Raw genomic sequence first — 26,593 nt, forward strand, 5'->3', positions numbered from 1 at the left:
TTTTTAATTAAAAAAAGAAAGCAATCCCTTCAGAGATTTGCAGCTTCCTGGGTCTTGCTTTATTCAACATTCTAATGCCTTTCTTTGTTTTCCATGTAATAACTCCAATCCCCCAGCTCGCTAGCTTCCCCAGACTCCCCACAGAGCACAGAATAAAATCCAGCCTCCCGACTGCAAGATTTAAACTTGGATCCGAACTAGCCTGTTTACGCATTTCCTCTTGAATACCAGGTCTTGTGTCTTATGCCTTTGTTCATTTCCTCAGTGCTGAGAATAGTGCCTGACACCAAGTAGGTGCTCTGTAAATATCTGTTAATTGAACTAGTAAGTGAAGTCTAAGCAGACTGTCCTTGGCAAGCACCCACCAATGGTACAGTAGTGAGTTAGATTGAGAAAGACCCCGTTCTCACAAAGCTTCTATACTGACAGTCAAGGTGGATAATAGACTGATACATAATGTCAGGCAGGGACAGGGACTCTGACAAAAAATGGAAGAGGGAAAGGATGGGCAGGTGGCTTTCCCCCACAGGGAAGTTGGCGATGGCCTCTGTGAGTAAAAACATTGATTGTGTGAGGAAATAGCTAGGTCTTGTGCTAGGGGCCAAGGATATAGTGACCAGTGAAGCCTTTTCCTTGCTCACAATGTCATGAAGAGACCTGCTTGTTAGGTAACAATGATTGCATTCTAGGATGTGGAAAGAACACTAACCAGCCTGGGAAGGAAAGCTATTCTAACACTGTTATGATGGCCTTGCTATTTTATGTGCTTCTGTGTGCTTTAGTGTAATCTCGTCCAAAGCCTTGGGCTGCTCATGGTGCTATGTCCCAGGATGCTTATAGTCCCCCTGTGTGCTAGGCCCAGCAGGCTGTTGGATTCAGCCCCCGCATCCTGAGGAGAGCTGTCCCAGCACTTAAGCTGGCCCTGGGGGAGGGGCGGCCTGGCCCTCCTGTCTTGGTGTTCTCAACAGAGGGAGCTGAATGGTCCCTCGCTGTGAATCACTGTACACACTGAGAAGCCCTGTGGCAGCACAGCTAATCAGTGGGAGAGTTGCCAAAGCAGTGCTGCTGGCCGGGGCCCCTGGGGTGCCCGTGAGGTCATCCTCTTCTGCTTGAAAAGCTTGCTGTGATCATAGTGGAGATGAGTGGGCAGAACCTGCGGAAACTCTTTCTCTTTTCGCCGTGTATGTCAAAAATGGACCCCAGTGCCACCCAGGACATTTTAATTCATCTTGGTTGACAAAAGCCTGCCTCTATTTTCCTCCCAGGGAAAGAGGGAATTTTAAGTGACAATTTTAAATTCCAAAGTCTTCAGAAACTCATTCTCAGAGACACATTTTGAGACTTGACTCTCGGGGATAATCAGCTGCTTTAATAAGGGGCTGGTATTGGGTGAAGCAGAAAAGAAGGGGGCAAGTGAGGCAGGGCAATGAGTGATTTGTGCTCAGGTAAGAGCATGGCGTCATAGAATAGTCATACTCACAGGACAAAGGCCTATTTTACATCCCTAATCTTATTCATATATGATCGACATAGGAGACAATACTGTCTTGTTTACACACAGTCTCTTACCTAATGGTATGACTGAATTGGGCTGGTCTAAATTTTGTGTTAGATGATAGTAGTCATCTAAATGTTGTGGCCAGGGCCCAGTGCAGCTCACCAGGATTGCAAACCAGAATTACAGGATTCTGTAGAATTGAAGATTGATTTCAGGGTCATGGGTAATCATTCCGTAATAAAACATGCAACCTTCTTCCGGCTCCGTCCGTGACTCTACTTTTCCTCACTTACAGCCGTTCTCTTCACTCCGGAACTGGCTGCCCTGAGAGTGCAAGTCACTTCCTTCCATTACGCGGAGCCCTTTTGCTCCCTCTAGCTTCTGCTCCCAGACTCACCTACCTAAACACAACATGGGGAGTAGCAGACTCGGGGTAAAACAAACAAACAAACAAACAGACAAACAAAACCCTGATTTTTCATTGTAACTCTGTTCCCTGAATCTATGTAAACACATGACATTGCTTTAATAGTATTCCTATTGACATTAAGAACAACAGTGTCTTCTTTTTTTTTTTTTTATTTTTTTAAAATTTTTTTTTTTTAAGATTTTATTTATTTATTTGACAGAGAGAAATTACAAGTACACTGAGAGGCAGGCAGAGAGAGAGAGAAGGAAGCAGGCTCCCCGCTGAGCAGAGAGCCCGATGCAGGACTCGATCCCAGGACCCTGAGATCATGACCCGAGCCGAAGGCAGAGGCTTAACCCACTGAGCCACCCAGGCGCCCCAAGAACAACAGTGTCTTCTGTTGGGCCAAATGAACTTACTTGTTCTTACCAGCTGTGGCCAGTGACAAAGTCATACGTAAGCAGATTAACAATTTAGGCAGAAGCCACCTAGAAATTGCTGGGTTATAGATGCTTAATAGATATTTACTCCATGAGTGAATAAATATGAATCATACATTCATAATCAGAGGCATAAATTAGGAGTGTGTAGGTGAAGAGCTCTTTGAAAGAATGAATAGCATAAGAAGATAATCTTTGTGTTTTTAGAGATCTGTGTATGAGGACAATTTTTCTAATTCCCTCGATAAGATGTGTCTTGTGATGTTTTCCCAGGAACATTGATGTTTTTAATGTTATTCAAATACCTCTCTCCCATCAAGTTCCCATAACTAATAGCATTGATGTGCAAAACAGGCAGGTGACTGCTATCACTATGTATAACCTTGGCTTCAAGAGAACCAAATTAGAAAATCAACCAGTTATACTTATTATAAATGGGCATATGACTGTATAATATAAATAAGTGATATCTCTATATGTAAGTCACATGCATATTTAAATTTTAGAAAACTTAGATTTTATGGATACTCTGCCACCCCTTCCAAAATCCTGTCATTCTAATACTGCTACATTTTTTTCCCTAGTTTTTTAAAGATTAGGGTATTAAGCATTAGCTACTCATTAGCCTAAAATGCTTCGGGGGGCTTTTATCCATGCTGGAACAGAGCACACAGATATTTGGGTGAATTGGGACTGAGGGCAATTACTGGGCCATAGGATTTACCCCCATGAAAGACAACGAGCAGTCCTATTCACAATGCTACAGGAGATATGGCATACTGGGTTCTGATCTAAGACAATTTTCTAGGGTTTGTTTGTTTTTTGGGGTGTTTTTTGGAGGTTCTTTTTGCTGTTGTTTTGTTTTTGTGGGTCTTTTTTAGGTAAAATGTCTTATGTGATGGAGAGAAGTATGGCAGAAAGTATGGCTTGGTGAAGGAAATAGGCAGTCCACAAAGCTGTGATTTTAGGATGATTTGACAAAGCAATAGCAGGAACTCATATATTAGCTTGGAATTAGAGGAACAAGACCAAGTCCTAAGTAGGATGAAAGGGGTGAAAGAGACTAGCACACTTACCTTCTTCAAACTATCTGGGTTTTTATATACGGATTTAGCAGAAATACTACTATCCAGTGGATGTGAGTATGCCCCGAGAAAAAGAACGGGCTAACTGTGTACCTGGCATAGTAATGGAGATGGAGTATTAATGTATTTCCAGGCTCGTTCTCATTGGCTCACATTAGTACTTACAGTTGGTAATGATAGGACAGGCAAGGAATGACACATTCATAGCCATTACGGACTGGTTTAGGCTCTTGAACATACTTTGTAGAATTCTATATATCAGTGCTTGTTGTACCAATGTTTAATGGAATTTTGAAAATGGGAAACATACAGTTATAAGTGCCAGGGCATAAGATGACCCATTTATAGTAATGCCACTTCAAGAATGTATTAAAAATTTTATTGTCTTATGTTCAGAAGGCTATAGAAGTGTTTCTTTAAATATAAAATGGAGAGCTTAAAGTCTGAGAACTTTCAACTCTTCGTGATGATAATTATATAGAAGTTGGAAAATTCAAAACAGTGTAAAGAAGCAGATTTAAAAATACATATATATCGGGATGCCTGGGTGGCTCAGTGGGTTAAAGCCTCTGCCTTCGGCTCAGGTCATGATCCCAGGCTCCTGGGATCAAGCCCCGCATCGGGCTTTCTGCTCGGCAAGGAGCCTGCTTCCCCTTCTCTCTCTGTCTGCCTCTCTGCCTACTTGTGATCTCTGTCTGTGAAATAAATAAATAAAATCTTAAAAAAAAATACACATATAATCCTATCCCTCTGAAACAATCAATATTAGCATTTTAGTGTACTGTCCTAATATTTCCTTTGTGTTTTAGATAGTTGCTACATGTTGTTCAGCAATTTTTTTCTAATCTGCTAATTTTTTCCACTGGATGCTATAGCAGGCAATATCTAGTATTTTGTTAAAAATCTGCAAAACCTTCTTAATTTTATGGGCTACAATAATATCTCTTCATATAGCTAGAACCTCATCTTAACCATTTCTACAGTCTCAAGCATTTAGGTGGTTTTCGATTTGTAAGTATTATGTATAAGTTAACAATGGACATGCTTGGAGATAAATAATTTTCTAAAGCTCTGATTATATCCATAAGGCTTATCCCTAGATTCAAAATTGTTTTTATTCAAAAAAGGTGAAGATTTTCTAAGGTTCTTGGCAAAATTGAGAAATTACTTTTGGAAAATGTTGTATGGTGGTATAGAAAAGTACTTGTCTCTTTGTACTATTGCCACAATTTAAGATTGTTCTAATTCCTTATTATTTACTAAGTAGATGGGAGAATCTTGAACTTTATTATTATCTTGATTTTTATTTATTTATTAGTGAGGTTGAATACTAATAAATAAACATTTATTTATTAGTGAGGTGGTTATGTTCTACAAGGTTACAGTGAACACTAAATTAGCAAATACTGAACCACTGCTATCCTAGGGGAAATACAGGTTTAGGTTTTTGGGAGCTTCTGGTCATAATGTTTTTATCCACTGATCAATACATACCTTGTTGAGTGTATTTCTGTCTTGAAGACACCTTATTTAATACATATTGTTGATTGATTAATGTTGTACTCGTGGCCAACCGCATTGTGACTCACGCTTGAACAAAGCTTATCTAACACATCTATTTTTTCAAGAAGACACATCACAGTCTTCTCACACTTGGGAACACAAGGCAGCATTTTAACACTACGCTGTGGGGCCATTTTAAACAACAAAATGACCAAGAGAAAGCCGAAAAGTGCAAATAATATGGCACTAAACATACCACCTACAGGATGCTTTTTACACCAGAAGAGCTGAAACAAGAAGGCAAGGCAGTCACCTTGTTTGACCTCAGCTGGGAATGTGAGGCTAGTTGAGTTTTTCAGTGCTCTGGGCCTGTCCGTGAATGACCATGAAAGTGCCGCGAATATTGATTTGGGGGTTACAAATAAGTTTTAGCAAGTAATCAAGTTTATAAACACAGAATCCATGAATATGAGGATTGACTGTATCTCCCTATCTTAGCAGTCTGGCTACAGGTGAATGGTGAGGAATATGGGCGAGTAAAGAAATGAATGAGTGGACGGATTAATGCAAATCAGTTCATTTTAAAGGGAATGAGTAAAAATAAGTGTCCTTCAAGTCCCATAATTTTGAAATATAGACAGGAATTGCCATACCTACAGCAGGAAAGTGCAAAACTGAGACTGGCAAAGTCAATATGCTGACACCTGGAGAGAAACAGCCCATGGGGAAATGCAAAAAGGCTCCCACCTGAAGGCAGAGTTGGAATGTGAGCTTTTGACCTTGGTGAGAACACACTCTGAGCCTCCATTTTCTTCTCCACAAAATCAATGTTAACATATCCTCCTTAGACTAAATGTCTCCTAAGGGTATATTTTATCTCTTTTTCACAGTTACAACCCTAGGATTTTGCAAAATTCCAAACACACACACACACACACACACACACACACATATTTACAGTATACACACACATTAATTATCTGTCAGGTATATCTGTCAGATACTCAATGCCAAAATGTACCCAAATGAATGCAAAAGCCTCCCTAAAAAAGTTTTTAAACTACAGAATGTTGTAGATTTAAAATACTGAATAAGGGGCCCCTGGGTGGCTCAGTGGGTTAAAACCTCTGCCTTTGGCCCAGGTCATGATCCCAGGGTCCTGGGTTCGAGCCCCGCATTGGGCTCTCTGCTCCGCGGAGAGCCTGCTTCCTCCTCTCTCTCTGCCTGCCTCTCTGCCTACCTGTGATCTCTCTCTGTGTCAAATAAATAAATAAATCTTTAAAAAAAAAAAAGACTTTATAAAAAAAATAAAATACTGAATAAAACACTTGTATTGTAAAGCCCTAGTCATGTGGGACCAGTCCCTGTCAATAAATAGTTTACACATATTGATCATTCTATTTCAGACACTCTACTGCCTTATATAAATGATTTATATGAATCCAAATTATATGAATGATTTATTGATTTCTTTATTTTTATTTAACAAACACTTATATAGCAGTATGCACCAAGCATTGTTTAACACTTCATAAATATTAATTTACAGTCCTTGTAACAACACTATGCAGTAGGCATTATTATTATAACCATTTTATGACATGAGGTATAGAAAGAGTAAGTAGCCTGCCCAAGGTCACACAGCAAGTGAATGGCAGTCCCTGGATTTGGACTAAGTGCTTTGGCTGCAGAGTTCATGTTTATAACCTCTACTTCTTCACGATAGCCCTAGGATATTCCAGACAAAGAAACAGGGGTTAAGCAACTGACCCAAGGTGGCAATGAACCTACTGGTGTGTCTGATTCCAAAGCCTGTGCCTAGGATTTATGGCTCCAGGCCATTAGCTGTCTGGCAATAAAACACCAGAGGTTCACAATGGTTTTCTTCTAATGCTGCTTCTAACTGCTTCTAAGACTCAGGCGACTTGCTTTCTCTCTTTCTCTTTTCTTTTATTTTTTTACAAATTTTAAAAAGATTTTATTTATTTATTTGACAGAGAGAGAGATCACAAGTAGGCAGAGAGAGAGAGACAGACACAGGCTCCCTGCTGAACAGAGAGCCCAGTGCAGGCTCCATCCCAGGACCCTGAGATCATGACCTGAACCAAAGGAGGGGTTTAACCCCCTGAGCCACCCCCGTGCCCCACCTTTCTCTTTTCTTAATAACACAGTTAGATTATCATTGCCATAATTCTGGATTTTTCGGGTCCTGGGAGCAGGTGTTCATGGAATGTAAGAAAGAGTATTAGCCTATTCTAGAACTAAAAAAGGGAGGCAAGTCAAGATTAACAGCTTAATCAAGACACTGTTTGCATTCAAATCAGGCAGCTCTGCTACCAGCAGTGAAGTTTTGGTCAATTCCTTCACCTCTCTGGACCTCACCTTCATTTACAAAATTGATAGAGTTCTACCCATTCAAACCATGAATGCATTGATTTGGGGATTCAGTGAATGAATACCTATAAAGCAATGAGAAAAATCTTTGGCACATGCTAAACATACAAATAAAATTTCACTGATGGATGCGATACCTTCAAAGTGCCCAATTTTGTCTTTTAGAAGTTTAGTGTCTTGTCTTGTGTACTGGTAGTTTCCCAAATTTCTGTGGTCACACCTCCATCAGCGCAACTGGCATGTTTACCAACATCCTTATTTTATGTATAAACTATGGAAATTGTATTGCTGTAGTAATGGATTTCCTGCCATTTTAAACTAGACCGCAGGTTCTTTCATCTTTCCCCAGTGCCCGCCAGCTGCCTTGGGGCACCCTTGGATTGTTGCTCCTCACTTCTCCCAAAGAATTCTTTGTTCAAAGCTACCTCCAGCCTGCTCCAGTCTTTCTCAATTCCCATGACTTACTAAAGAAAAAGGAGTAGCTCTTGAAGGAAAGTAATTCTATCCACTGCCATCTGGGAATAGTAGTAGTCCCTCAAACCTCCCAAGATCAGTCACACACTCAAAAAACATCCCGTGTTATCCTTACTGAATCCTTCACCAAAGACCAGAAGTCTGGGGGTCAAGACAGGGTCGCCCTTAAATTGATTCTGCTTCTCACTTTTCGTTCTCCAGCTCAAAACTCCAAGAACCCCTTTGGTTTTTGCCATGGCCTCTGGCGAGGTCAATGGTAAATATTTTGGTGGTGTAAATCACTTAAAAATTGAACTCAGAGACATTGAAGACCGTATCTATGTGAGAACAAAGTCAGAAGAACTGGTCGGTGGAGAATGCTGAGAACCAGGTTTTGGAATTTGAGTTTTGTCCAGACGACAAATCTGAAGCCATTGAGAAGTGATGCTCTTTAAAGGTAGCAGAGGTCGATTCCTGCTTTTGTAAAATGCAGTATACTCATTACTCTGCTGAGTTTTTATTTCCATCCTTAGAAATATAAACTCTTAAAATGTAGAAGGAAAAAATGTAGAAGGTTTGGACTTATATAGTCCAAACCTGAGATTACATTTGGCTTTGGAAAAACAAAATATATTTCTTGTAACAAATAACTCACATGTCATAAGAGTAGAATAAAAAAGGGCAAACATGGATCCTTTGGGATTGCTGTGCACACAGGGGATACCTAAGAATGAACATATATATATATATTTCTAAAGATCTTTGGACTGATTTTCTCCTTTGGCAAGATATTCACGAAGGGAAGTATATTTGAGCTATGAAGGGACCTAGGGAAAAAGTGTTCTACTTAATAGGAATAAAAATACCTCACTAAGCATTCTTCAAGAAACTCTTTAGTTCATAGACACTTTGCAGGAAAGATTGTTTCTTTGTGTGTAATGAATATCGCTTTTGCATACTAAGTGGTAGTTACAGTATGCATGCCTGTAAAATGGTCATTTCACAAGAATTACAGTGTTTAATAAGAGTAGAAGCCTATCAATAAGTCCAACTCATCCATTTAACAGCTAGGTACTGAGTACTGTATGCCAGACCCTATTCCAGGTGCTTGGGATATATGAATGAACAAAATCAATAAAAATTCTGTTGGGAGACACTGCTCCATAGGTTTTTGCATTCCTTTGTGTCTTCCTGAGGATGTCAAGGATGTGCTGCCTCGACCCCCCTTTCCTAGGGCCATTTCTTAGTGTTGGGTTTGTAGGAAGCAGACTCAAGGGATGAGGTTATGTCTCCTCCTGGGACAAAGAAAAGGATTGCTTATTGCAGGCTAAAAACCAGTGGGTTCTCAAGCTTGTTAGGCCTTTGGTACAGTGCATACCTACTATGTATAGCATTTCTCTGGTCCCTCCATATTGCCTCTGTGGACAATCTGAGGACAAGGAAATACCAACAGAGACATGATGCTCTTGCTATCTACTGTGCTATGAACAGTAAAGTTTGTTTTGGACCCAGGAGTCTCCTGTCTTTACTCCCATCCATGAAAATGAACAGGATAGCTCTTTAGCTTTAGGGTAAAAATCGGTCCCACACATGACAGATTTCTGCCCTCATTCCACTTCTATTCTAGCCCATATTTTTTTGGTTCTCCCCTGTTTCTATTATTTTAACAAAAATTCAGAATTCTGCTTGTTCATTTCCGCTCCTTGTCTCAGGAAGTCATCTGGGCCTTTCACTTATGTCTCATTGCCACTCCCACCAAAAAGAGAAAAATTATCTGTCTTACAACATGGCATATATTATAAAATTTCATAGGAAATTAATACATTTTGAGCAATATGATTTTATTTTTACGGGACAGTACTGCTCTGAGGCAAAGATGGCAATTTAAATGCTAAGAGAGAATCATTTTGTAGATCTATCACTAAGGGACTGCTAAAGGCAAGAATTTCGGTCATGTTTTTGCTGGAGGTCAATATTAATTAGTCAGTATTTTATCAGCAGGATTTCTCTTTCAAAATCATATTATAATACTCAGGTAACTCTTCTCCCCACCAACTGCTTGCTTTGTAGAGTCGGATTTACAAGTTCATTATTGATGGATTGTTCAGAGGTTTATTATGATGCCAGAGTTGGTTTGTTATATTAGATCTTCTGATATGTAAAATGTAGTGTATTTCAAATGGTTTTTAATACAAAAGTTATGTGTACCCCCGAGCCATGAGGGTGATGTGTCCTCTCTCCAATATATATTTTTGCACTGAAAAGTACCTCAGGAATATAAAGTGACTAGAAAGAAGGCAGGCAAGTAGAGTGTTGACCCTGGCTGGAGCTTCAGGGGAAAGCTGTTACATGTCACCTTACCATTTAAAATTAAGGAAAACATATTTAGGAAATGTAAATATGTGCTTGGCCCAGAGTTCAGTTATTCATTCTTCTAATTTAGTTAAACAAGCACTAATCAAGCAAGTCCTAGGTGCCCAGCAGGGTGTTGGTATGTTGTATGCTGAGAGGTTCCCAGGAAGTAAGGTACGGTCCTTGTACTCCTGGTCCAAAGCTGGTAGTAGAGTAGAAACACTCATATTATCAGTACCAAGGCAGAAATGATCTGAAAATGTGTAGAAAGAGCACTCACCTCTTTCTTAGGGGGTCCATGAAAGGCTTTCTGGAGTTGACATTTGAGATGAGTCTTAATTTTATTCTTCTAGTAGATACTGGATGATAATTCTATGCCAGACATTATGCTGAAGCAATTCATAGCTTTAAAAGATATTTAAAGCAGACAACAGGGCAATATTAAAAACCTGAAGCATATGCTCAATATGTACATTTATAGAAAAAAAAATCATAGTTAACAGTCCCCCCCCCTTTTTTTTTTGATGTTTACAATCCTCCCCAGTCACTCGTTGACAGCCAGGACTTCGCAGCCCTGCATCTCTCTTTTTTTTTTTTTTTTTTCCTGCATCTCTTTTTTAAACTTAGATTTCTGACCTCCGCAACCAGGAATACAGCATTGATGAGTTTCTTCTTTCTCTGTTTCTCAGTGGTTTGGGTTTCTATTTGGGATAAATATAGTAAAGTCTGTTTAGTCTAACATATTAAAAAAAAAAAATGTTTCCAGATTTCATCCTTCCTGGCAAAGGTCAAAGTTCAGCATATAATCTTTGATCCAGTGTCGCTTTCCTGAATGACTGGATCTTAGAAAAGTTTTGTTGTCTTGCGTTTGAAGATCTGGTTTTGTTTTGGTTTTCGTTATAGTTCAGTGATGTTCTGACCTGTATTATCATGATATATTAGTCTGGATGGGGCTATATTGTTGGAACAGATGAGAAACTGTGTGGGAAAATCATTGAGCAGGTGGAAAGTGCTGTTTAATTTTTCCAACAGGAAAGGCTCATGGTGGTGCTGAGAAAATGTAAAAAGCAGCAAAACAGGTTCGAAAAGCTGAAGAACAGCGAACGTCTCCTCTGTCATTGTGTGCAAATTTTAATCAAATGGCCTGCCTCATGCAGCTTTATTCTGCATTGAGATATTCCATGTCCCCCAAATATTTCTCTGATGGTGGTAATGAATTGCATTGCCCTCTCGGTTGTAAGAGTACGGGTATTCTGCTGTGGAGCCATATGGTTCCCATTTATTTTAATGTGTCTTTGACATCAGGAGAATTGCTGAGACAGCAGAGGAAAGTGCTCACGTCTTGGACTGCAGCCAGAGCTACGATTATTTATGTGGAGTAACGACTACCTTTTCCCCAGTAAGAAACAGTATGGTCTGAAGATAGTATCCGTGTTGAGATTTTAATAAAATGAGAGTATAAGTTTATATATTTTGGAAATGGCTGTTACTCTAGTAGTAGTGAAAAGTGTTTCCTAAGTATGACGTTTTAAGGTTTAATTGCACATATGAGAAATTAAGGAAACAAGCTGGGGAGTAGGTGGTCCTTATTTTCTCACTGATAATACAGGGATACTCTTTATTTGGTTTAACAGCATCACCAAGATAGTCCTTTGCATATATAATGCTTTCCATCTGTGATTCTTAAGGCTTTTAACAAAGGTAATTATTCTGGTAATATTCCTTGGAGGTAGATAAACATAATTCTGAAAATATTAATGGAAGAACTGAGAAATGCAGATGCTCATGGATGTAATCTAAACAATGGATCTTAGCAATTAATAGAATTCATATTTTTAATTGATTATATTATTTAACAATTTATTATTTTCCACATCCCAGGACAGGATAATGTTTTCTCTAACTCATTAGTAATAGGACATGCTTGACCTCAAGAAATATCCTTTAAAAATGTGAGGACAAACAAAGACCTCCATAACAATGATGGTCCATATATTCCACATGTAAATGTTAACGCCGACTGTAGAGATCTTCAAGATCCCTTGAAAAATGTTAATAGTATCTAAAGAAATGTATATAGTGTGAAAAGAGAAAAGAGATGATCTGGTCCAAATTCTGTAAAAATAGCTCTTACTGGGCGCCTGGGTGGCTCAGTGGGTTAAGCCGCTGCCTTCGGCTCAGGTCATGATCTCAGGGTCCTGGGATCGAGTCCCACGTCGGGCTTTCTGCTCAGCAGAGAGCCTGCTTCCCCTTCTCTCTCTGCCTGCCTCTCTGCCTACTTGTGATCTCCCTCTCTCTGTCAAATAAATAAATAAATAAAATCTTTAAAAAAAAAAAAATAGCTCTTACTGGTAACAACGTCCAATGGCTAAATGAGCATGTGGATCAGCGGAGAAAAGTTCCCCATTTCCAGTCCGCTCTGGGCAAAAGTGAGCGGAATACGGGACCTAGATTTAGCAAAACACTATCCTGGAACATTGTGTTTCAAATATTTTAGCAAGGATTTTGAACTTATAAATTTTATTTAAGTGATGTCTTACATAAAGACAAAATGGAACCAGAAGGAAGACTGCACACCAAACAACAAATTTCATGATACTCGTCACTGTAAATTTATGGGTGAATTGATAGAAAAGGAAAATTAGAATGAAAATCAGTAGATCATTCAGTTAGTGGGATATTCCATGCATCGTCTGATCTAAATCTGTTTTTAGTTTGGCAGTTCACCGTTCCCAATATGAGTCACATTCTGGTGGTGGCTAGGGCACTCTGCCGTCATAGCACATTTGCAGTAGAACGTCAAATTAATGCAAGGGAGATGAGGGTCGATGTTAAGTCAATTATATATTAAGGTTTTCTACATAAAAGAGAACAAGATTTCTTTTTAAAATTTTTGACCTTTTAATTTTTCAATTTCAATTTTATGAATTCAAAATATAGTATTTATTCCTTCTATCCCAATACGTATGAAAACAAATGATTCCTTCCCATTCCCCCTTTTTTTATTCCCAGGAATTAGGGGAATATGCAGGGAACATCTATAATAACACAGAAATATGTACATGAAAAATAGCTACTTCTAAAAAATGATCATTCTTTGCCAGTTAATCATTTTAATTATCTATGACATCAAAGCTGGAAGGTCAAAGTTTATACCTAGACTTAATTTTTGTATGCAACTTTCTGAATTCACATTAAAATCTTGGGTGGTAAATCTTATTTTTTTTTTTCTAAGCTGAGAATTGCAAATAAATGATTATGCTCTTAAGGCACCCCTAGACTGTCGAATCCAGCTTGCAGCATTGGAGCAGCATGGGCTGGAGCTGTCTGGAGAGGCTCAGGAGAGAGCTCGTCCCCTCTGTGCATTTCTCTCGCTTGCTTGTGTAGACGAAGCCGACAGACTGAATGGATGACGACGTGACATGCATGTTCATGATCCAAAACAAAGCTCTAGTCATCCAGCCTCAAGGGTCATCTTTTTATACTACTTCTATTTTTGCTGATTTTTTTGTTTGTTTGTTTAATTGCATGTGCAGTATTTGGACGTATCTTGGTAGAATACTTACTGCATACAGTCTTAGATGAGAAGGTTTTTGTTTTGTTTTTGGTTTGGTTTTGCAAACTGGTGATTCAAACAAAAGGGTGTCATCTTGAATTTTTTTCACTTAGAAGCTGCAGTTCACAAAAGACGTGATTAGTCTTGAGGGCAATCCATTGTGAATATTTTCAACTTAATATTAGAATGGAAAATACGTGTAGCTAAATGATTAAAGGATCTAATCTTGCCTAAATATTATAAAACTATTCCTCCTCTACAGAAGGACTGAAATCAGAAGGATGGCTGCTTCTTATGTATGTTTATCATATTTTATATGGTGCAAGTCTGTTTGCCCCTTCACCAGCACACGAGTTGTTTGGTTGGTTAAAGACGGGGGAAGAGTGACATTTAGAGCCTTGGGAGAGAGACGTGCTACAATTTTAAAAGCATTTGGAGCTATCATTCACACTGTAGGGAGCCAAATACAAACTTGGATTTACCATCACGAACATCCCTGTAAGTGGGAGCTATTTTCCCTTTATTTTTGTTTTTGAGTGCTATTTCAGAGTAAAAGGGCAATAATACAAGAGGAGGGGGGAAAAAAACCCCTGATTTGCCGTCTATTTGGAGGATTCTAACATTTTCTTGCATTTATTGGTTCTGTCTCAGTTCTGATTACTTTTTAGGAAATGCAGGGCACTCTGATTCTAACATATTGGGTAGACCCCAGTATTGTCTGCCTAGTACTTGGGAGATCCTCTTCCTTTTGTTTGTGACTGTGTGTATGCATTTTATACCCTTCATAATTGAGTGTAAAATAACAAACTGAGTACACAATCATGTAACATTGATTTAGCCATAGATAATAGATGGCTTTACATTTTAACCCTTAAGGTAATTTGGATTTTGTTCGTGGTCGGAAAGAAAATATCCCCCATTAGTCTTTACTTTTCTCTTGCCTCTCATTTACTCGTGCCCCAAGATAGTTCCTTATTATCAATCTTGTGGAGTTTGTCCCACTTGAATGATTTACTACTGCCCTAAATACCTTACTTGAGCAAAATAATGAAAGACGGGACTGCGGCAAGTATGTTCAGGAAACCTGAGGATGTAACTTAAAAGAATAAAAAGGGAGAATTAGAATGAGAAAGGATTGCTTTTAATAGGCTTCATTTTCAAAGAAACTCCTCCTCTATTTCTTGGTTGCTGGATCCATTTTCACTCCTATGGTTAAGATCTGAGACCGTGTTGTTGACACCTGATCAAGAGGGGCCAACCTGGACAATCATAGCAAGATGGAAAGGACATGAGACTATGACCACAGGCCATTTGCAAAGACTAGGGCATATTTTGTATTAATCCTAGTAACTTTAACCATTGGAAATTGACGTGATACCTGAGCTATGAGGCTAATTTTTATACAAAATATTTTCTGGGAAAACTGGATTTTCTATTTGTAAGCTAGGCTTCATGACTTCATAACTGATTTGATCTTGATTTGTTCTTCAAAAGGTAAGAAACAGCATGCACACTTCCAGAGCCCCTGATTAATTTGGTGTGTATGTTTTAAAAAACAAGAGTTTTTATTGCCCAGGATTTACCAGATAAACAAGTTAATTTCAGTAATTTCACTTTGCTTAGACCAAATTTCCCCCAAATAAATGACAAATAAACTCAAAATTTGGACTTAAAGATCATCTGGCATTTTCCTTCTGAGCGCAGTACATAGGAGAGAGAAGTTTATTATTGACTTGAGACCCCCATGGTAGAATTAATATTGTCCATAATTTGCCCCTTGTTCGACATCAGACTGGACCACAAAATCTCAACCACCATGTACCAAATTTAGTGCCAAAAAATATAGCTCTGTTTACTGATCTCTGCCTGTCAGGCTATGCCAGTGCTTTGCTGATAGTTGTTGACACTAAAAAGAACAAGAGCCTTGAGAGGGTCACTGGCTTGCTGCTCAAGCATTATTAGCTCCGGAGTGCTGCACTATGGTGGCATCAATGGTCTAAGACCTGGTCTTCAATTTTACGGGCCCAGAGACAGGATGGTCTCTTGCCTGCAGAGAAGGCAGTCTCAGATGGAATGACACATACTAACCACATTCAGAAATGACTGACCTATACATCTGAACAAATCTGATTATTTTCAGCAAGAGATAAAATTAATGAGTCAACTGAATAGTCTTGTTGATCTGAGGATATATTCCAATTTGTATGAACAGGTTGGTCGATGAGTGTGGAAGGGGAGCAGAGTCAGATGAATTTTCTTAGAGCTTAATTTGATTGTCCCATCAAAGCATTGGCGTCCCAGGATGGTCTTGGAAACATGTGCCCAACTTTGAGTTTTGGCTTCCATTTCTAATCCACTCTGTTCGTGAACTCTTGATGTAATTTATGGCACAGATTATTTTATTTTATCTACTTACGTTCTTATCCTGGCATTGTGAATTAGGCAATTTCTGAGTTCTCTTCCCCATTCACTTCTAAAGCATTATTTTAGGAAGGTTATATTCTGCAGATAACTAACATCAGTCACTCCGTGCTCTTTATTCCTTTAGTTTACCAAGATTGATCTTGTCGCCATAATATGTGATCATTTTACAGTAGCACCAGTGTACCCTGGTGGGAACCATAATGGTGTTCTCAGGATCTGTGTCCTGGGCAGTATACATAGTGCCGTGGCATTTAGACACTTCTGCTTCAGAGTGGTAACTGTGAAAGGCATAAAAGAAATTGGGATGAAAGACACGAAAAAAAAAATCCAGCATCATGTATGAAAACAGACTAATTATTTTTCAAAGAAGTAGTGAAAGACACCTTCACCCCTTTTCTACTTGCTCTTGACCTCACAGTGGTAAAGTAAATTCTGAACTCTGTAGAGACACAAAGTAGAGTTCAATCCCTCTGCAAATGGCACAAGTTACAAGGTAGGCATATGAGGGAGGTTTCAGATTCCCTAAGGCAGATGTGCTGAGTGAATCTGGCCTGTTTTTCCCAGGCTTGAGGAACACAGACTCTTTTTTATGACTTCATTTTGTGATGTTAGTCAAATTGGGGCCTGGAGGCAGGAGATAGCCCATAAAGGCCCATTCTAGTTCTCCAATTCAATCATCAGAAGAGAGTCGTGGGTGGCTCCTATATTCAGAAAAAGCCACATTTAAAATATCTCCCACAAGGCCGATCTTATAGTATTTCAAAGCTTTCCTTTTAAATATATTCCATAGGCATTTCGGTCATTGTTTTTATGGTGCTATTTATAATATGCAAATTCTAGGACAAGGATAAGCACAGGTTTGAATTCTAAACCTTGGTGGATAGGAACGGATACCAATCCAACCCTAACACACTTTGACCATGTTAGCAATGCCAAGAGCCCAGGGGAAGGGACTCGACAGTCTGCCACTATCGTTATCCTCAGAGCCTTAGAAAACTGTCTCTAAACTATGTCTTTTTGGGAAAAGGTAATCTGGCTTTTTGGGAAGTGGTAGATTCATATCACAATAGATTCAACCAGAAGGTTGAAGAGTTCTTCTAATCTAAAAGTACAGGTACAAATCTAAATACATGTTAAAAAGAAAATTTGTCTAGACTACCATGAATTACCTAAAAAATAAGAAATAAGGTCATTCATGAGAGATTTTTATAATAATTATTTTTTTTTAAGATTTATTTATTTATTTGACAGAGAGAGATTACAAGTAGGCAGAGAGGCAGGCAGAGAGAGAGAGGAGGAAGCAGGCTCCCTGCTGAGCAGAGAGCCCGATGCGGGACTCGATCCCAGGACCCTGAGATCATGACCTGAGCCGAAGGCAGCGGCTTAACCCACTGAGCCACCCAGGCGCCCTATAATAATTATTTTAAATGAGTTCATTAAAGTCTTTTTTTTTTTTTTAATCTGTAAAGTCATGGCCTTGAAAGGTAATGTCATAAGGGCATCATTCTATGATATCAAGAGTGAAAAAGGTTGAAGGTTATCACCCCAAACCAGAGGCTCTCGCCTGCCGTAAGGTAGTGAGATGAGACTCTCAGATAGGATGGCAGGTTACTAGACAGGTTGTTGAATTTTTCCTTCGACGGTAATCTTTTACATTTTGACAAATTCTTCCCTGTTTTGAGATGATTTAAACATACCGTTATGAAGCAGTTCAGAGCTTTTAAATCAAAGTTGAAAATTGTCTCTGCTGCCAGGAGTACAAGTATGTGCAGTGAACATATACATAAATAAAATGGGAAAGTTGTGTACACGTTTGAAAGCCTTTGCTTTCTGGCAGTCTCCTCTGGAGAAGTGAAAGAGTAGAAAAGAGAAGAAGTTGGGAAAATGAAATTCTTGCCCAAATGTCATATTTCGCTTAACTCTGTAAACTTCTGAATCTGTTCGTTCTGTCTGCCTTTCTCGTTCCTGGAAATGGAGGCTCCATGGGGGCAGGAATTTCCATCTGCTTTTTTCACTGATATATCCAGTCATCTGGAAGGTGCTTGGCACATGGTAGGCCCTTGGTTTATAGTTATTGAATTAACCAATTCATGCAATGAGATGCATCATAACAGCCTCTCTGTTTTTGGTTGGAAGGCTTCGTGAGGTGGGGCAGGTGGCATAGGAGACAAAGGAATTTGAACCTCTTTGGAAGAAGAGTCTTATATAAATTCAAAATGATACTGTCTTCCCTTTACTCTCAATGCTTAGACAGCCTTATACAGCCTTCTTTATTTTTTTTTAAAATATTTTATTTATTTCTTTGACAGAGAGAGATCACAAGTAGGCAGAGAGGCAGGCAGAGAGAGAGAGGAGGAAGCAGGCTCCCTGCTGAGCAGAGAGCCCGATGCGGGACTCGATCCCAGGACCCCGAGATCATGACCTGAGCTGAAGGCAGCGGCCTAACCCACTGAGCCACCCAGGCACCCCTTATACAGCCTTCTAAATCAAAATCCTCTTTGAAGGCAGCCGCAGCTGACATCTATCAGAAGTAGTATGACACCCAGTCTCAGCCTTGTTCAACTCCCTTAGGGTGGCTTCAGCTGTCTGTGTGACATGGTGGTTAAGAGCCAGGACCCTGGAATGATGAATCCCAGCTTCAAGACTGGTTTCATGACTTTGACAATGTCATTTAACCTTTAGTGACTTGGTTTCCTCAACTAGAGGAGACATGGTTAATACCAACCCAAGGAGATGTCAGGATAAAATGAGATAGTTCATGTAAGATTCTTTGCATGTATGTATAGCACTTGGGAAGCACGCCATAAATGTTAGCTTATAATTACTTGTTACTGTCCAAGGATTTTTCCTCAATTTATTGTTTCTGTCTAATTTTCTACTTGAACATGCATATAGTTTAGAAACAAAGTACCAATAACTCAGTGGCTTAGCACGACAGAAATTTCTTGTCCCACTGTTCTAGAGACTAGATTGAAATCAACATGTTAGCAGAACCATGCTCTCTCAGAATGCTGTAGCTTTCCTGGCATTTCCAGCTTCTGGTAGCCCTAGGCATCCCTTAGCTTTCAACAGCACACTCCTAATCTCTGTGTCCATCTTCACATGGACTTCTCCCTTTGTCTCTTTATGTCATCCCTCCGTGCATGTGTGTTTACATTTTCCCTTTTTATATGGACACCAGTTGTACTGGACTAACACCCACCCTAATGACCTCATCTAGACTTGATCACTTATATAAAGACCTCATTCCCTAATAAGGTTACATCCTGCAGTATTGAAGTTTAGAACTTCAACATACTGGTGGAGTGGGGGGCGGGGAATGACATATATAAGAGCATAGTTCTGTATTTTACTCCTCAATTCAGTGAACTTTTCCTTCCCTAGTGGAGAAGCATCATATAATATGGCACCACACTGTGGGCTTTTAGGTTTAAGTTTAACTTTGTCACTAAGTATCTGCATTGCAAAAACTCGCTGAAATTCTGCAAGTCTGGCCTACTTCATAAAATAGAAGGACTGAATTAGATGATGTCTAGCATGCCTTCCAACTCCAAAAAGGTCATGTTTATAATGTGTGTCTCTCTTTTCCTCACTACAGTGTGTATATCAGATTTCCATGATGTTCAATGCATCTTAGTGTCCCTGTAACTAATAATAAAGGTTCTGATATATTTCATGATCATCTTCAATTGTCTTAGTGTATACTCGTAATAAAATCTCGCTGTCTGTAATGCTATTTAAGTGTGGTTCTTATCAAATGAAAGCTTTGTTAGATTTAGGTTGTAAAAATGTCTTAATAAGGCCACTGAGCCTTTTGAGTTTGTATTCCTTTTTTAAATTTTCTAAAATTTGTAAATAGACACTTTTCTATGCCAAGTGCCCTCGATATAAAAATAAGATCCAGAACATAAGAGTCTGTAGTGCGTCTTTTCGGATTAGAGTGTGATGCAACTCATATGAAAACCATAAAACCAAAACTTAAGATGTTAAGGGAAATAAAATTAAATTCTGCCACTGATTCATAGACTACTGGCAACTATCCTGAAAGTTTGCTCAGATAGCCATTATAGAAGACTTAGAAGTCTACTCCACTACAGCTAGAAGAAAAAAAAATTTTTAGAAGATTTTATTTATTTATTTGACACAGAGGGAGAGATCACAAGTAGGCAGAGAGGCAGGCAGAGCGAGAGGGGGAAGCAGGCTCCCTGCTGAGCAGAGAGCCCAATGCGGGGCTTGATCCCAGGACCCTGAGACTATGACCTGAGCCGAAGGCAGAGGCTCGACCCACTGAGCCACCCAGGCACCCCTAGCTAGAAGAAAATTTAAGAAAGGAAATAGAAATCGGTGCCTGCTCTCAGATATAACATTTTTAATGTCTCCTAGCCAAAAAGGGTTGACCATAGATTCAATATCATCAAATGGTACTTTCTAATTCTCCACCTCATCTGAAAAATGCTGCCCTGGGTGTTCACTGAATTGTTCCTTTCTCTTTCAGCTTCCTCCATCCTCAAAAGAGAGAAGCGGCTAAGGACTAAGAATGTGCATTTTAGTTGTGTCACCGTGTACTACTTCACCAGGAGGCAAGGCTTCACGAGCGTGCCCAGTCAAGGGGGCAGCACCTTGGGCATGTCCAGCCGTCATAACAGCGTGCGCCAGTACACTCTTGGTGAATTTGCAAGAGAACAAGAGAGGCTCCACCGGGAGATGCTGAGAGAACACCTCAGGGAGGAAAAGCTGAACTCTTTAAAACTAAAGGTAAAAAAAAAAAAAAAAAATTATTATTATTATTATTTTGCAAAACCTCATATCCTTACCTTAATTTGGTTGAATTAACCATTTTCACACTTGGATTCATAGTCCAAACTGGATATTTTACACAACAGACCACCTGCTGAGGCTTTTTTTTTTTTTTCTTTTAAGCAAAGATAGCAAAGTGTCTTCACTGAAAGCAAGGTGGAAAACCTGACACCATTTGTTTATTCATTCCATAAATATTAGTTGTTAAGTACTATCTCATTGTAGACCCTATGCTTGGGCTGGGCTAACTGGAATCAAAAATAGATGTGGATGTGGTCCCTTCTCTCCTAGAACTTTCTTAGTAGTAGGAAAGAAAAATATCCATCATGTAGACAAAATCAAATCATAGCTTCATTAAGTGCTATAAAGGAGAGTTGCGAGGGGTTATGAAAGTATGTAACCGAGAATTGGTATGGTTCAGAGGTCAAGGTGGGTTTCTTTAAGGAAGCGACAACTGAACTGAAATCTGAACAACTAACTAGGCCAAAGGGTTGGCCAGAGGGGCTCAGGCAGCTGCAAGAGCCAAACTGCTTCGTGCTGTAGCAAGCACAGTGAGCACACAAAGTCTAGGGGGGCTGGAACAGGGACAGAAAGAATAGGTTATTCATAAAGTAGATTATCCATGAAGGAGGCAGGACGGGGCTTTGTAGACCATGTTAAGGCATTTTTTTTTTCCCCCTCTTCATCCTCAGAGCATCAAAAGTCATCCAAGAGTTTTGAGCTTGGGGTCCGGGTACTAGAATCACATGATCAGGTTCATGCTATGATGCAAGGATAATTTGGGGGTAAGGGCTGCCATGCTGGTGGGAGACATACAAGGTCAGACCAGTTACGAAGCTATCACAGCAGTCCAGGAGAGAGATGATGGGAAGTTAGACAGACCTGTGGCAGGGGAGATGAAGAGAAATGGACAGAAGGAGAAGTGTAGGAAGTAAAATTGAATAGTTCCTGATGACAGGCTGGATTTGAAAGGAGAGGAAGGGTCTGGTTAAGAATGAGTCCTAAGTTTCTGGCTTACAAAACTGAACAGGTTGTGGGTAATAGTGCTTTTCTCTTTGAGGAGGATATGGCAAGGAACCCAGGAAGAGGAGTGGGTTAGGGCTGGGACTGGAAGGGAAGGGATAGCTAATGAGATTATTTTTGGACATCACTGATTGGGAGAGGATTTTGACTTACTAAAGAGATGTGGAGGAGGTGTCCAGGCTACATTAGAGATTAAGTGGAGAGAAACACAGCTCAGAAAACATCTTTCATCCAGCAAAGACGATCTTTAAATATGTACTGATCCATCGACCTCTCAATATATAGGAAACGCTCTCTCATCACTAGCTAATGACAAAGGAAATGTTTTTTAGGTTGCCCATGATACTGAACATAGGGAGCCTCTTATTAAATAGGTGAAGCACCAATAAGCTTGTGTTACCTGTAACTTCAGTTCCCAGTACAAAGTCAGGCAGCGGAGGTGTGCTGTGTGTTTTAAAGTACCTTGTTTTTATGTATTTTGCAATTTATCTATCTGCCTTTTCCCCAACTATGTAAGAAGGCAGTTGCTTAAATTAAGCTGGGAACAACCTAGCCTAGAACATGTCTCATATTTCCTTTGGTGATATTTTTGGCAAATTTCGTTGGAAGTCTCCTAAGATTTTTTTTGGTAGCAGTCCATTATTATTGTTGTGTTTCATGATTGCTTTGCCTATCGCTTGATTTAATAATAATTCTTAGATTTGCTTCTGAAATCCACCCTCTGCCTTTCTAACCCACTGTAAAACAATTCTATGCCCACTCCAAGAACAGAGTCACGCTCCAAACTCAATATTGGCAAAACAATAGTAAGGGCTGCCATTCATTAAGTGATTTTTATTTGCCAGGCATTCTGTAAACTTTATTCAATTTAATCTTAACAAAGACCCAGTGGGATAGGTAAATTATGAGACCATGTGTGCTGAAGAAAAAGCAGCACAGTAATGTTAAAACTGACTCACTCCATAGAAAACTGATTCTATTATCCTGTTACTTCCTATTCTAAAATTAATTGATAATCCCTCCTAGGCATTGGGAAGGACAATCTCTGTACCTATAGGGAGTCGTACCTTTCTGGAGTTTGGTACTGTGTGCAGTGGTTTTTAACAGCTGGGAGACTATAATTCTATCTGAGAGCCAGAGGATTTATTGTGGTGAACTTTGAGGCACATTGAATGTGATGAACGTTAGGAACAGCCACACACCTACAGGAACCTTCTATAGGAGGCAGTCATATATTCGGATACTGTAATTTTTATTCAGCTACTTTTATGCTTTTTCTTTAATAAGCTGAAGAAGAAAAGAAGAAGCAGGAAAAAAAAAAGCATTCTCCTATTGATTCATCCTTTTTTTTTTTTTTTTTTTTTTTTTATTGTGCTTCGTGTTGGAAGTTGGAGAGGCAGTCATTCGAGTGGGTGTCATGGCTTGGTTTGTCACTGATAAGTGACAACATGCAACTTTCCCTTTTGGTGAAGATATAAACAGAAGACATTTGGATATCATTGCTCCTTTCAAATGAATACCAAGCAAAAACATAATGGGATTCTAAGGTGATCTGATCTTAGCCTCTCTGTACTAGAAATATTTAGAAACTCAGAAATATGTCACACGAACCTAATTAAAGAATCATAGCAATGTGGACCAGTTTGCTTAAAAAAAAAAAAAATCTGAGAAGACTGAATGAAGAAACAGTTGTATATTTTAATTATAATTCCTCTAGTATATTAACTTTTATGATTTTTAAAATATCATTGGCTATACTTGTCTAAGGTTTAGCTATCCAAAAATCTGAAATTAGCTATCCAAAAACATTAGCTATCCAAAAATAATCACTCAGATACTTGAAATTTCACTTTTAATGTAACATTTATCTTGAAATATTAATATCTCTGGAGTAAGTAATAAAATAAATGTAGTTAGATTGGTTCCATTATTTTGATTGGGGCCAGAGGAGGGTCACTGGCACAGAAAGGAGTCAAAAGAGGAAAACAAGGAGTGTCACAAACTTCATTTTGGCTTTGACTGGAGGAGGTCCTCTGTGAGTGGTAGTGAACTATCTATTGAGTAAGAAGAGAGAAGGTAGCATCTGTCAAGACACTTTCAAAAGCCCTCCCCATGGATATCATATACAACACCACAGGAAACTCATTGGACATGGAACTTAGTAGTTTCCTTTTTCCTAGAAGTTTCTCTTTCCACTTGCAGCTCCAAGTCATTCCAGGGTGTTTCTCTAGGTTCCAAATAGAGAACTTGCTTATGCAATGGCACCCTTTCTGATGGGGCCTTCCTAGTGAAAGATTAGTAAACAGAAACATACACTACCCTCTTCCTGATGTTCCCTTATGATAAATATTTTGGAAACAAGAATAGGAATTTAGTTTCTTATTGTAAAATTGCTTCTTTTTTTTTTAAAGATTTTATTTATTTATTTGACAGAGAGAGATCACAAGTAGATGGAGAGGCAGGTAGAGAGAGAGAGAGAGGGAAGCAGGCTCCCTGCTGAGCAGAGAGCCCGATGCGGGACTCGATCCCAGGACCCTGAGATCATGACCTGAGCCGAAGGCAGCGGCTTAACCCACTGAGCCACCCAGGCGCCCGTAAAATTGCTTCTTATTGAGTAATCTGCCTCTTAATCAAATTATGAGTTAGACACATTGGAAAGTAGTACATACAATTAGATGTGTAGAAGTTGTTTAATTCTATTTGGGGGTTCAGGTATCCTTTTTGTTGGTGGAGATGGTGTTCCAAACTTTGTCAAAAAAAAAAAAAAACAATCAATAGAGAAAGCTAAATGAATAAAATGCTTGTTCCTAGAAGAAATAGCTAGCTTTAGATTTCTGAATTACAGAGAATAGTCCGTTTTCCCTGTCAAGCCCATTCAAGCATGTCATACCCTTCACAGTAATCAAGGCAGTCATCTTAATACTATACTCTTTTCCAAATTAAGTGCTTAGATTTCATCATCTGCACCACATTGTTGAACAATTACATTAGGCTTTATTCCCATTTCACATATATCTGTAAAACGCATTAGGTAGCCATTTATGTTCAAAAGAACCTTGGCATTTCAGTTGCCTCTGGGTTATATCTCACTGGCTTCTACTACCTTGTTCTAGGAAATTTAATTTAGCTTTCACAGCTTTGACGGGCTCTCCATCTCAACGTTTTTTCAACCTTGATTGTTCTTTTTATTCTTTCTGTGATCAAGGGTCTGTCTCCACTCTGGCACCATTTACAATTACTTCCCAGAGTTATATAGTTTTCCCAATTTTTCAGTCATGAATGTGTTTCTTGAGTGATGCTTGGTTGTTTGCTCTCTGTCCTCATAAAACAAGAGTTGCCAAATGGTAACTCTTCCTTTAATGATCAACCTTTTTAAAAATCTCTATCTAAATTTTCTTCCCCTGAAGTCTTATGTTTATGGTCATGCTTTATTCACTTAGTGACTCACCCATGGGACGTAAGTCTCCACCCTTACCTCCTGCCCTGTTCCTTATATCCCTTCAACAGTCTTGTGATTTACTAACCTCTAGGTGACTATCCCAAATGCTCCAGAAGATTTAAAGGATTGAGGGTTTGTGAGAGATGGTTGACACAGGCTGTTATCTCACATCTATAGTTTCCAAACTTTGGGAATGTGTCTTTTAACTGTTTTGTCACACTATAGTTCTTTTTTATTTTTTTTTAAAGATTTTATTTATTTATCAGAGGGAGAGAGGGGGAGAGAGTGAGCACAGGCAGACAGAATGGCAGGCAGAGGCAGAGGGAGAAGCAGGCTCCCTGCTGAGCAGAGAGCCCGATGTGGGACTCGATCCCAGGACGCTGGGATCATGACCCGAGCCGAAGGCAGCTGCCCAACCAACTGAGCCACCCAGGCGTCTCACACTATAGTTCTTTATTAGATGGGTCAGAGTCTGGGGGTCATGGTATTTTTTTAACCCCATTTATCCCTACAGAACTTTTCTGTTAGACTCTGGAGAGATTGCTCAAAAACATGGTGAGTGCAAGTGCTTCTGGAAAGTATCCCTAAATGGAGTCCTGATCCAAAGCCAAATGAAAAATTTTGATATTTGCCAAATACTTGTCATGACATCTGCACAACCCATTTTGACAAGCATAGAAAAATACACCTAACTGTAGTGATGGAGACTAAGAGACCGTGCTTTAGCCCTAGGGCAAATGCAATACAGTTAGGAATATGTTCTTTCAAAATACTGCTGGTATTTTAATTGTAATGGAACAATTAAACATGTATAACCAAACATTTACATTCTTCCTATGCAATATACTTTGTTCCTCTGGTTTCAGAGAAGTTGATTGAACTGATTCTCCTGATTAAACTAGAGAGTGCATCAACTCATAAAAGTTGCTCACTAAGGTATATTGTGCATGTATCTTCTCAATGGTAGCTTGAAATCAGCCATGATGAAACTATTTACATCATGGAACTTGACAAACACAACAGATTAGAACCCCCCCTCCTTTTTTTTTTTTTTTTTTCAGAGACACCATTGTTAAATATTTACCGGCACATTGTTGGATTCATTTGGCTTAACAACCACCAATAAGAGAAGCAGTGCTGGTCTAAACCAGAGGGAGGATAACAGAATATATGATAGTTTATATGTCTTATATGTTGATATTATCATCCTTTCTGGTGAC

At 39.2% G+C, this 26,593-nt stretch overlaps 1 protein-coding gene across 7 annotated transcripts in view; it reads left to right on the top strand.

Annotated features, from left to right (window-relative positions):
- The window catches only part of CSRNP3 (cysteine and serine rich nuclear protein 3), a 205,385-nt gene that overhangs the window by 160,724 nt on the left and 18,068 nt on the right, over positions 1-26,593 (top strand). For all 7 annotated transcript variants that reach the window (XM_032355830.1, XM_032355829.1, XM_032355832.1 and 4 more), the window contains one exon: positions 20,610-20,869. In XM_032355830.1, the coding sequence (XP_032211721.1) occupies positions 20,610-20,869 (260 nt within the window). The remainder of the gene's footprint in view (positions 1-20,609; positions 20,870-26,593) is intronic.

This window comes from Mustela erminea, chromosome 8 (genome assembly GCF_009829155.1).
Source record: "Mustela erminea isolate mMusErm1 chromosome 8, mMusErm1.Pri, whole genome shotgun sequence".
NCBI classification, from domain to species: domain Eukaryota; kingdom Metazoa; phylum Chordata; class Mammalia; order Carnivora; family Mustelidae; genus Mustela; species Mustela erminea.